General features: G+C 35.5%; 1 protein-coding gene across 1 annotated transcript in view; it reads left to right on the plus strand.

Moving 5' to 3' along the window:
• Invadolysin (leishmanolysin-like peptidase, invadolysin) overlaps positions 1 to 12942 on the plus strand; it is a 92054-nt gene that overhangs the window by 32790 nt on the left and 46322 nt on the right. Inside the window, exon 2 of the mRNA XM_069508151.1 lies at positions 9913 to 10013. Within this exon, the coding sequence (XP_069364252.1) occupies positions 9913 to 10013 (101 nt within the window). The remainder of the gene's footprint in view (positions 1 to 9912; positions 10014 to 12942) is intronic.

Below are 12942 nucleotides of genomic sequence, written 5' to 3' on the forward strand. Positions count from 1 at the left end.
CTTCGGGAGAACAACCATTAAAATTTCAGCGTGTATAATAGGGTCCCGTTGGCACCCTTCGGGTACGGAACCCTAAAAAAGTCACAGTTTGGAGATCATAAAAACAATGGGTAGGCTTGCACACGAAATTTTTACGAAACGTGGAAACGCGACGGAAAGGAAATACCTACTTATATCGAAACCCATGTTGTAAAATATATGACAATGACTTTAGTAATGCTAATTTCCTAATTGGTGCGAAGTGTCTCACGGGCACCTAATTATGTATATCACACTTAAATACGTTTTTTTACTCGGTTATTGAACTTTGTATGAACTATAAAGGGATATTTTATATTTTTAGGGTTCCGTACCTCAAAAGGAAAAACCGGCCAAGTGCGAGTCAGGCTCGCGCAATGAGGGTTCCGTACTACAGTCGTATTTTTTCGACATTTTGCACGATAATTCAAAAACTATGATGCATAAAAATAAATAAAAATCTGTTTTAGAATGTTCAGGTGAAGACCTTTCATATGATACCCCACTTGATATAGTCACTCACTTCGAAAGTTAAAAATACTAATTATTAGTTCATGACCACAATTTAATTTTTTTTGTGTGATCTAAGCCTAAATTCACGGTTTTCAGATTTTTCCCCAAATGTCAGCTATAAGATCTACCTACCTGGCAAATTTCATGATTCTAGGTCAACGGGAAGTACCCTGTAGGTTTCTTGACAGACAGACAGACAGACAACAAAGTGATCCTATAAGGGTTCCGTTTTTCCTTTTGAGGTACGGAACCCTAAAAACGGAACCCTTATAGGATCACTTTGTTGTTTGTCTGTCTGTCTGTCTGTCTGTCTGTCGGGCTGTCAAGAAACCTAGAGGGTACTTCCCGTTGTCCTAGAATCATGAAATTCGGCAGGTAGGTAGGTCTTATATTAGACATTAGGGGAAAAATCTGATAACTTTGAATTTGTGGTTACATCACAAGAAAAAAAATTAAATTGTGTTCATGAACAAATATTGCGATTTTCAACTTTCAAACTAAGATTACTATATCAAGTGCGGTATCATATGAAAGGTCTTCACCTGTGCATTCTAAAACAGATTTTTATTTATTTTTATGCATCATAGTTTTTGAATTATCGTGCGAAATGTCGGAAAAATACGACTAGTACGGAACCATCGTTGCGCGAGCCTTACTCGCACTTGGCCGGTTTTTTTTACTCGGCTATTGAACTTTGTATGAACTATAAAGGGATAGTAGTCTTTTTGTCATCTTTTCCCTCACAACACAAAATTTCCTATAATATATTTCTTAAATTTGTATGTACTAATATGTGATAGGTCATTCTCATTAAATACTAGATGATGTCCGCGACTTCGTTTGCGTGGATTCAGGTTTTTTAAAATCCCGTGGGAACTCTTTGATTTTCCGAGCTACAAAGTACCTAGCCTACCTATTACGGTTGATGAGATACAACGCTCTGATAGACAGACGGACGGACAGATTCATGACGGATAACGGAGGTTTAGTAACAGGGTCCCGTTGGCACCCTTCGGGTACGTAAGTAGTGCTTCGGGTACGGAACCCTAAAAATGAGATAAAATCTGGATTTTTTATCAAAAGAAAGGTCTCTAAAAAATGAGATAAAATCTGGAGTTTTTATCAAAAGACAGGTCTCATTGAATAGATTCTAAAAATGTATTATGATAAAAGGAAAATATAAAAGTTCGTCCTCAGAGGTAACTAGTTTTAATAAGATGTCTGATATTTCTACCTACTTCATTTTGTACCATCTCTATTGTATTATTTATTAGATGTTGCCCACGACTTCGTCCGCGTGGACTAAACAAATTTCAAACTTAGGGGTTCAATTTTCAAAAATTCTTTCTTAGCATACGTCTGCGTTATGCCCAGCCCGATCCATCCAGTAGTTTGAGCTGTGCGTTGATAGATCAGTCAGTCAGTCAGTCAGCTTTTCCTTTTATATATCTAGATATCGTCGATTCAGGATCAAACCTAGAGTTCTGTCACTCTGCTCTTGCCTTTAAGTTATACAACTTAATTAGTTTTAATTTAATGTAATTTTTTTTTCTGGTGACAGAAGGGCTGGCTCATTTTTTGCGCAACGGATCAGCCTGGCTGTCCAGCGCGGAAATGCAGCCAGTATTCTTGGCACCATTCCACGCGGTCATGATTTATATAGTAATTAGATAAGTCACATAGATATCTACAAAATATTATTTATCTAGTTATGTTAATAGTCAGTATTGTGAATAAATAAATAATGTGACTAATTTAATGTTGTTTTTTTAGATTTAAGTTTATTTAATAGAATAATTGTCTATCCCTTTTTAAATCCTCCAATAATGGAATTTATGACTTAATTAGTTTAATTAGTTAAGTTTGTTTCCATTTTGACTATCCCATTTGTTTTTCATACTCTATTTTCTTGTTTTTTGCCATTTTCAGAATCCGTTTTACAAAAGGGTTCTCCTTCAGCGCTTTCCTTATTTCGGTTTCATCTATCAAAGTTATTATAGTTGATAACTTACTAGTTGTAGTACTTGGTTTTCTAGTAGTACTACTACTTCTATTATATTTCATCTCCAATGATTTGACAATATCATCGAAATCGGTCCAGCCTTCATTTTTATCGTTTCCGTCTCTCTTTATTTTATCTTTTAATAGACGATCAGCTATTTTCTCTATTAGTTTATTTTGTTTATTTAAAACATCTATAATTTGCTTTTTTTCATATTTTTCTCTCAATAACTCATTGTAATAGTCAATATTATTGTAATTTTGGTTAATTCTATAATTATAATCATTGATATTAGGTCTTTTTATTAAATAATTATTTTCTTTAATGTATAAATGATTTTTAGTATATTTAGGGGTATGAATGTGATAGTAATAATCATTGTCATTGTTATTTCGATTAAGTTCTTTAATTTTATCATTCCTATCATTTTTTCTTCTTGAATAATGGTTTTCTTTATCATGGAAATCCGTCAAATTTTGTGTTTTCTCGTATACATGCTTTGTATCAATGTGATATTGAATATCGTTGTAATTTTTAGTGGGTCCAAAGTTATTATCATTTATATGACGTGATTTACTTAAATAATTGTTCTTTTTACCATAATTAAAAATAGTAAACCAATTATTGTAAGATATTTTTCTCAAATGATTATTATGAATATTAGTTTCGTCAAATCTAGGTGCAGGATATTGCTTGATATCAGGTATATTAATCATATGACTGTTTTTATTTAAATTTAAATGTATTTTATCAACATAAGGTACGGGGAAATCAAATTTAGGTGTTGCCACGTATTTCTCTTTTCTAGCCATCGCGAAGGATTCAAGATTATTTTTAATTCTTTCCGAGTCCCCTCTTGTTTGCAGAACTGGTATCATATCTTTATTTTTGTTTGAGTAATCTTCGATTATCCTTAGATTATTATCATAATTTGTTTTTGCTTGCTTATTTGTATCAATAGTTTTATCAGGATCTTCATGATATCTGTTTGCTACATTAAAATGTTTTGTATTGTCTATAGTTTCAATATTCTTATTATTTATGTTAGGCACGTCATCTTTATTTGTATATTCAACAGTTTTTGCTTCAGATTGTTTGTTTTTAAATTCCAATGGCTTTAAAACATAAGTTGGTTTAGTAAAAACGGTTCGATCTTCATTATTTTCGTTCAGGTTGCTTAATTTGTTTATATTGATGTTATTTCCGTAGTTTTCATGAAATTGCGACGGTGTGATAACTGAAATATTTTTTTTCAAATTATTGACGATTATAAGTATACAGTATAGTTATTTAAGACAAGTAAAGTTTGGTTCTTATTTGAATACTAGCTGATGCCCGCGACTTCGTACGCCTGGATTTAGATTTTTGAAAATCCCTTGCGAACTCTTTGGTTTTCCGGGATAAAAAGTAGCCCATGTCATTTTCCAGGTCTTAAACTATATATGTATACAAAAAATCACGTCGATCCGTTACTCCGTTGCGACGTGATTGAAGGACAAACAAACAAACACACTTTCGCATTTATAATATGGGTAGTGATTAAAAACCCAAACTCTTCAACAAATCTTTGTACAGGTGTATTCTTCGAAACTAAATTAAAATTCAAGGGAGAACCAGGGTACTTCCCGTTGACCTAGAGTCTAGTAGGTAGATCTTATAGCACATGTAAAGGAATAAATCCGAAAACCGTGAATTTGTGGTTACATCACAAAGAAAAATTAAAATGTGTTCATGAACAAAATAATTAGTACTTTCAAAGTAAGGTAACTATATCAAGTGGGGTATCATATGAAAGGGCTTTGTGGCTTTACCTGTACATTCCAAAACAGGTTTTTATATTTTTATGCATAATAATTTTTGATTTATCGTGCAAAATGTCAGAAAATCACGACTGTTGTACGGAACCCTTAGTGCGCGAGTTTGACTTGGCCGGTTTTATCTGTATGGATTCCAAATACATGAAAAATCGTACAATGAAAAGGCAGCTTAAGAGCGGTTACGCACTCATCCGATCCGAGTCCGAGATAAAAAAAAATTACAAAAAAAATAAAAACCGACTTCGTTACACAAACACTAAAAATTGAAAAATAATTTAATTTATTACCGAATATATTATGTATACAAGAGTTAATATAGTTCCATAATAATACTTTTTGGTGCCGGTGCCAATTAGCTTTAGCTGCGCGGATCGTCCAGACTTCATATTTTTATGGGACTCCACAATGGCACCGCATTTTCGAGTAATCGGGGAACATACATAAAAAATAAAAAATAAATAAAAAAAGATTCCGACGAATTGAGAACCTCCTCCTTTTTTTGAAGTCGGTTAAAAATACATTCTTTTGGTTTTGCATGGGAGCTTATGACGTATGTCGTAGATAATCGCTGGTATTCTCATGGTCCTGCGGGTCACAACGAATTTGGTAACCATCACCGATATGGATTGTGTCGGATTCAGAGAATAGAGGACAACGCTCTTAAGCTAAATATGCCACTCTGCCGGCCCTGAGTGGTTGTCATAAGTATTTATGGCGCTTGAAAGATGCGTGATCGTTACCAAAAATTACATGATATGGACATGGCTGGTGATGGTATAGAAAGTAAGTACTAGTTGTGCTCATGCAAACCGTATAAGGACTGATCACGATTCGGTTGCGTTTTCGAGCTATCCCCTTCCAAAGTACATGCAAAAATAAAAACGACGAGCAAAATGGCTGTTGCTCATGTAGAAAAGTAAGTTAAAAGAGCGATTTTTATAAGAAATTGTAAGAAGCACTTCCTGGATCTAGATGACTCTTTGGATGCCTAGTCTAGGTCTAGGAAGTGTTTCATGTAACGATTTTTATATGTACAAATATGCATTAACTTACAGCTTTTATTTATATAACAGTTTTTTTACCTATATTTTGTATAACGCGAACTCGCCATCCTCACATAAACTTCAACAGTTTCTAGAGGATGGCGAACTGTTTATTTTAAAATGTATTTTTGAAATTTACGTGATCAATAAATAAATAAAAAAAAAAAGTGCTAGCCTTACATGCACAATTATGTAAAAACTTACCAAAAATTTGGTTGCGTTACGGAGCAATGCTGATTCAAAAAATCTGCTTATATGGAGTTCAAAAAAAGATTTGAATGGATATGGCTGTTGATGGTGTAATAAGTAAGCTCTAGTTATGTATACATAAACCCCGTAAAGGCTGATCTAAGATTTGGTTGCGTTTTGGAGCTATGTCTGTTCAAACATATTGTTAAAATAAAAATGATGAGGAATATGGCTGCTGATGGTATAGATAGAAAGTATGTACTAGCTTTACACTTACAAACTGTGTAAAAAATAATCAGAAATTCGGTTGCATTTTTTGTGACCCCCTAATCTATCACGGATGACCGATAGAACTCGGATGACGAAAGTGTAGTGCGTAATCGCTCTAATGATTAGGAATTTGTGTGGGAGTGCTAACATTTTTGAAGTTCAACATTTTTGTTTGAAGCTAAGTAAATAAATGAAGAGATATTTTTCCGTTTGTATTTTTCTTGGAATTTTCCAGCTTTTCATTTCCATTAATGTTTACCTCTTAAATCTACTTGGCTAATATTTATTTGCTGGCAGCAAAATTAAATATTTTTCACTTCTCATGCTCGTAATTGTTTATGCCGAGTCTAAGCGGACTAAAACTGCTTTTTAGGGTTTCGTACCCAAAGGGTAAAAACCGGCCAAGTGCGAGTCAGGCTCGCGCAATGAGGGTTCCGTACTTCAGTCGTATTTTTTCGACATTTTGCACGATAATTCAAAAACTACGATGCATAAAAATAAATAAAAATCTGTTTTAGAATGCACAAGTGAAGATCTTTCATGTGATACCCCACTATAATATAATATAATAATATAGTTATCTTACTTCGAAAATTGAAAATACTAACTATTAGTTCATGACCACAATTTAATTTTTTTTTGTGTGATCTAACCCTAAATTCACGGTTTTCAGATTTTTCCCCAAATGTCAGCTATAAGATCTACCTACCTGCCAAATTTCATGATTCTAGGTCAACGAGAAGTACCCTGTAGGTTTCTTGACAGACAGACAGACAGACAGACAACAAAGTGATCCTATAAGGGTTTCGTTTTTCCTTTTGAGGTACGGAACCTTAAAAGCCGGCCAAGTGCGAGTCAGACTCGCGCACTGAGGCTTATTTTAGACATAATAATATATTAACGTTAATTTTATAATTCATACCTAGGAACACTTTTTGTTTATCTGAGAACGAAAATATTTCGTGGCAATAGATCTATTTATTAGGTGATATGATGACAAATATAAATTATGGTGACGAGAAATATAGTTCCCGTTAAAAACCTACTGTTTACTGAGCTAGTACACTGATTGCGAGCAATTCACTCTTATCCATTGAGGAGTTCCGTTCTCCATCTCCGAGTATATTCATCAGATCTTTACCATATTAAAATGGGACCATATCTAAAGTATGTCCTACAAAACAAAAAAGAATCATCAAAATTGGTTCATAATTGATGGAGTAATCGCGTAGCAAACATACAAAAAAACATACAGTCGAATTGAGAACCTCCTCCTTTTTTGAAGTCGGTTAAAAATAGATTTTACCGTTGTTAAGCCTTCCAAGAGTTTTTATTTCGACCCCACGTTCCCGCGCGTCTGTTTTGTTTACAAATGTAATATTTATTTCGTTCAACGTTGTCTGTTTATCCGATCTCTCGTTGTACTCTATTCTGAGCATCAGTTTCTGGGATGCGAGCGAATCTGGAATTCGTTAAATATGCTATGGAGAATATAATAGAATAGATAATATCTGTCAACGGCTGTACTCACGTATTAAGTCGACGTTAGCCCGACTAGTTTCGAACCCATCCGGGGTCCTTTTTAGGGTTCCGTACCTCAAAAGGAAAAACGGAACCCTTATAGGATCACTTTGTTGTCTGTCTGTCTGTCGGTCTGTCAAGAAACCTACAGGGTACTTCCCGTTGACCTAGAATCATGAAATTTGGCAGGTAGGTGGGTCTTATAGCTGGCTTTAGGGGAAAAATCTGAAAACCGTGAATTCAAGGTAAATAATTAGTATTTTCAATATTCAAAGTAAGATAACTATATCAAGTGGGGTATCATATAAAAGGGCTTTGCTTGTGCATTCTAAAACAGATTTTTATTTATTTTTATGCATCATAGTTTTTGAATTATCATGCAAAATGTCGAAAAAATACGACTCTAGTACGGAACCCTCAGTGTGCGAGCCTGACTCGCACTTGGCCGGTTTTTCAAGGGAGTCAGTCTTAACCGCGACGCGTGCGCGAACTGACTACCTTGAAAAAGGACCCCGGATGGGTTCGAAACTAGTCGGGCTAACGACGACTAAATACGTGAGTACAGCCGTTGACGATAGTTTAAACGCTAGAATAGAATAGAATAGATTTTTTTATTCAAGTAAACTTTTACAAGTGCTTTTGAATCGTCAACTAGTTTAATTTACCACTGGTACGGAATGCCGTTCCTACCGAGAAGAACCAGCAAGAAACTCGGCGGTTGCTCTTATCAAGAGATCAATTTACAATATTATTATACCATACTTTACAAGCAATTGCAGCCCCGTGCATTGCGTAAGAGTTAGCTTACACCCCGGGGAAGGACATATAGGTTACTTTTCATCCCGGAAAATCAAAGAGTTCCCAGGGGATTGTTAAACACCTAAATCGAAGCGGGCAGTACCTACTTCGGTAATTTTCTTTAAAAAAAAGGATATTTTTTCTTTTACTTACATGTGAATAACAACAAAAATGAACATTTATGCGTACGACTATAAAACCACATTATCGATCATGTTTTATTTATTTTTTATAGTTTTCAACTTTTTTATTAAAGGTGACGCAGGACGCAAGACCGAAATTGCCAGCGCACGTGGGTAACATGTTTGCTTTTCACTTGACATTGTATGAGAAAGTTGAGAGGCACGATGATTTTCATCGAAATCAAGCGCGCGAAAAGGGTTTAGGAAAAGTATTTTTGAGAAAAAACTGCTGAATTTTTGTTTGCAAAGTAAAGTTATTTCAACTAATGAATAAATAAACTACTTCTAATGATAAATTGTTTTAGAATTTTCATATCCCTAATCTTATTTATTTACGCCCAAAGTTGTCATTAATTTAGTGTTAAAATAGGAATCTTTTGAGCCTCGTAACTTTTAAATCAATATTTTTTTCAATGTTTTATGTATCAATAAACCTAGATAATGACGAGATAAATCGATATAATTCTTAGTTTTGTTCGTACAATATCGAATATTGTTGTAATTTCCCTCCTACGTTTGTATGAAGAAAGCACTGAACTGAGTCCCCTTAATAATCTACTACTAACGCCTCGCTAACTCGCCCCGGCTTCTCGCGGACGTCCAATCCAATCCAATCCATCCACTGCGTCCACTGCTGGACATAGACCTTTCCAAGAGCGCGCCACCAAACACGGTCATCCGCCTTCCTCATCCACCCGCTCCCCACCACCCTCTTCAGGTCATCGGTCCAGCGGGCGTGCAGTTTCTGAAAATCCTTTCTTACAGTACGTGGCAGAAAATACTGTAGTACATCGACCTTTAGAAAGAAATAGCAGGTTTGTAGAGCGTTGTCTCTGTCGTTGAGACCAACAAAACGTCACATAGGTATGAGTTACAAAGACAACGCTCTACAAAGCCGAAACCTCGTTCTAAAGGTCGATGTACAATATTTCTTGCCGGCTACTGTAGGTCATAGAGATTACTAGCTTATAATGCCGGTAGGGTGGTAACTAGCCACGGCCAAAGCCTCCCACCGGACCATACCAGAAATTTGGAAATTATTAAATTCCAAACCCTTGCCGGGAATCGACCCCAGGACCTCCCACTAACAAGACCACAGCGTTTACCACTGCGTCAGGGAGGTCGACTAGTGTGGATTCTCCCATTCTTATTATTAAACTAGCAGAGTAGAATTGAACTACTAGAATTGAACTACTAGAATTGAACTAATAATGTTATAGATGCTTTACATTTCATGATTTCAAACCCCTATTTCACCCCCTTAGGGGTTGAATTTTCATAAATCCTTTCTTAGCGGATGCCTACGTCATAATAGCTATCTGCATGCCTTTTAACGCGATCCGTTCAGTAGTTTGAGCTGTGCGTTGATAAATCAGTCAGTCAGTCAGTCAGTCACCTTTTCCTTTTCTATATTTAGATGACATTTTTACCTGTTGCTATTTACATTCCAACATCTTTAACTCGATGTATACTTCTTTGTAAACTTTTTTTTTTTTTTTTTTAATATTACAATAATATATAAATCATGACGCTTTTTAATCTATTTTTTTCTTTTCCAGGTAATAAGGGGTGTTCACATAGAGCCAGCTCATATAGTTAGGAAAAGAAGTATAGACCAACCGTTAAGAATTAGTATATTTTATGACCACTCTGTATATAGGTAAGCATTTTTTGTATTTCGATTTGATCAGGTAGAGATACTCCATAGAGCTCTCTCCATCGCCCGCTGAGTGACTCATAGGGTGAAGGCTGAGATCTATAGAGCGCACTCTGACTTAGCTTAGACTTAAGCCTGAGTTAAAACGAGACAGAGTTATATCTCTCACATAAATCTGTCTCGTTTTAACTTCGCCATTCTAGCAACTTGGGACCCCAACGTCTATCAGTTTATCGAACTAAGTGCCCATTGCCACTTCAGCGGGGCGATTGTCTAAAACCTGCATCAATCATTATTACAATCTCAATTGTTCTGATTGGCTGAATTTGTGCGATTCTTGTTGCAACAATGAGCAACAATGCATTGTGGCCAATAGTGAGCGAGCATCAACCAATCAGAGATGATTGCGATCGTGACATTGTAGCTGTCAAACAACCGCGGTAGGGCCACAGCTACGCAATCCCCTGCGCTAAGGCGGGTAGGTACTGTGGATCTCCTCATTTCCCTTCAGTGCCAGTGCTTGAAGACCAAAGTCTTCGAACAGTGCGTGTTACCAGTGATGACATGGATCCGAGATATGCTCGCTAACTATGGGCCTCATAAGAAATCTCAGGCTGAGATCTATAGAGTGCACTTTGACTTTGCTCAGACTTAAGATCGAGTTAAAACGAGACTGATTTATGTGAGAAAAAAGTGTCTATTATAATTTAATAATCACAAATCACAAGATGACTTTTTCTAACCAAGACTAATGACACGGACCTTTTTTATCAAGATTGACACAGACTATGTATACTCATAACATCTCCCTTTTTCATTTTGTTTTGTTTTTTAAAAACATTAACTTAACTTATGAAGACATTAGGACCAACACAATGTGTGACAATTTTACAAAAATTTACATACTGACATTTGACATAACATTTTAACTAATAGACTGACAGTGGTACAACTATAGTTTGAAAACTTAAAATCTACTTTCACAAATTATCCTTAATCATAGCAATCTTGAAATCTAACTGGGGGTTTGACCTGTCTACCACTTATTGTTGTCTTTATTCCCTTATCTTTACTTTCTTTACAATCTTCCATTCTCATTTCCTTCTTTGGACTGACATGTTTATTACTGACTGGACTTTCTACTTTGTTTTCATGAATTGTATCCTTAGTTGGACTTGAAGAATGCGAAGATAGCAAGTGCTGGCGATTTCTTCTGTATGTAGACCCCATCTGGAGCTTCAACTATAAATGATCTAGGTTGATCACATTCCTTGACAATTTTTCCCGGTTGCCATTTTGACTCTGGTGACTTTTTAAACATAATTTATCTCCTTTGTTGACATTAGGCAATTTTTTTGACTTTTTATCATAATAAACTTTTGTTTATAATTATTCTGTTGTTTATTTTCTTATATATCCTATGACTCATTACTTTAGGTTCAAGGTGTTTTACAACAGTAGGTATAAGTGTTCTGAGACGACGGGACATCAGTAACTCAGATGGAGATGGTAGGTTGTTTCTAGGTGTAGTTCTGTATTGCAATAATGCAAGATATGGATCATCACCTGACTCTGCACATTTAGTAAGTATGCGTTTTACAATTTTTACTCCAGACTCCACTAATCCATTAGAACGAGGCAGGTATGGACTAGATGTGGTATGAGTTATATTCCATGACTCTAAGAACTGTTTGAATTCTTGGGAATTATAAGGCGGACCGTTATCCGTGTTCGCAAATACAGGAATTCCGTGGCGACTGAATATAGGTTTCAGCGCATTTATCAGAGCTTTGGCTCCCGTTGAACTGACATTAGCAATTTCAATATAATTTGAATAATAATCTTCAACGACAAGTATAGTTTGATTTTTGAATTTTAAATAATCCATGCCCACTTTTTCCCAAGGAAAAAGAACAATTTTATGTGACATAAGAGGTTCAGGTGGATTAGCATTCCTGTGTGATAGACATATTTCACAATTTTCCACACACTGTTGTATATCATGTGACATTAAGGGCCAATATACAACTCCTCTGGCAAAATCTTTGATTTTCGATGCCTTGATGACCACTGTGTATTATTCTCAAAATTTCTGACCTTAATTTTGTAGGTATTATAAGACTGTTACCTTTTAATAATAAATTACCGACAGCATGGACTTCATGACGACAATTCCAATAAGGTAGGACTAGTTTATTGACTTCTGACTTTCTATCAGGCCATCCTTTCTGATAGTATTTTTTCAGTAGCTGCAAACATTCATCACTTTCCGTAGCCTTGACAAGCCACTGAAGACGTTCTTCTGAAATAGGTAAGTTTTTTACTAGCATATTGACATGCACCATGACATCTTCATCCAACTCATCTTCACTACACTCAGGTAAAGCTGCACGTGATAAAGAATCGGCAATATACATTTTAGTGCCAGGTTTGTATTCAACCTTTTAGGTCGTAGGACTGTAATCTCAGCATTAACCTCTGCAGACGTGTTGGGACTTCAGCTAAAGGCTTTTTAAATAAAGTAATTAATGGACGATGATCTGTTTCTACTGTGACTATTTTACCATATAGATATTGATGAAATCGACTACATCCAAAGACAAGGCATATAGTTCTTTTTCAATTTGTGCCATGTTTTCTGACTTGACGTTAATGTTTTAGAAGCATAACAAATTGGCATGATTATCTGAAGCAAGACTGCACCAACTGCTGACTGACTTGAATCGACTGACAAGACTACTGACTTTTTGACATTATAGTGTGATAAGACTGGCGCTTGACAAATAATATTTTTTAGACGTGTAAATGTAGCTTCATGACTCTCATTCCATGACCATTCGCTTGACTTTTTTAATAATAGACGTAGAGGTTCAGTTTCCTCTGCCAATTCTTAATAAATCCTCCAGATAATTTAAAATTCCTAGAAATCTTT

Source organism: Maniola hyperantus, chromosome 28 (assembly GCF_902806685.2).
Source record: "Maniola hyperantus chromosome 28, iAphHyp1.2, whole genome shotgun sequence".
Lineage (NCBI taxonomy): Eukaryota > Metazoa > Arthropoda > Insecta > Lepidoptera > Nymphalidae > Maniola > Maniola hyperantus.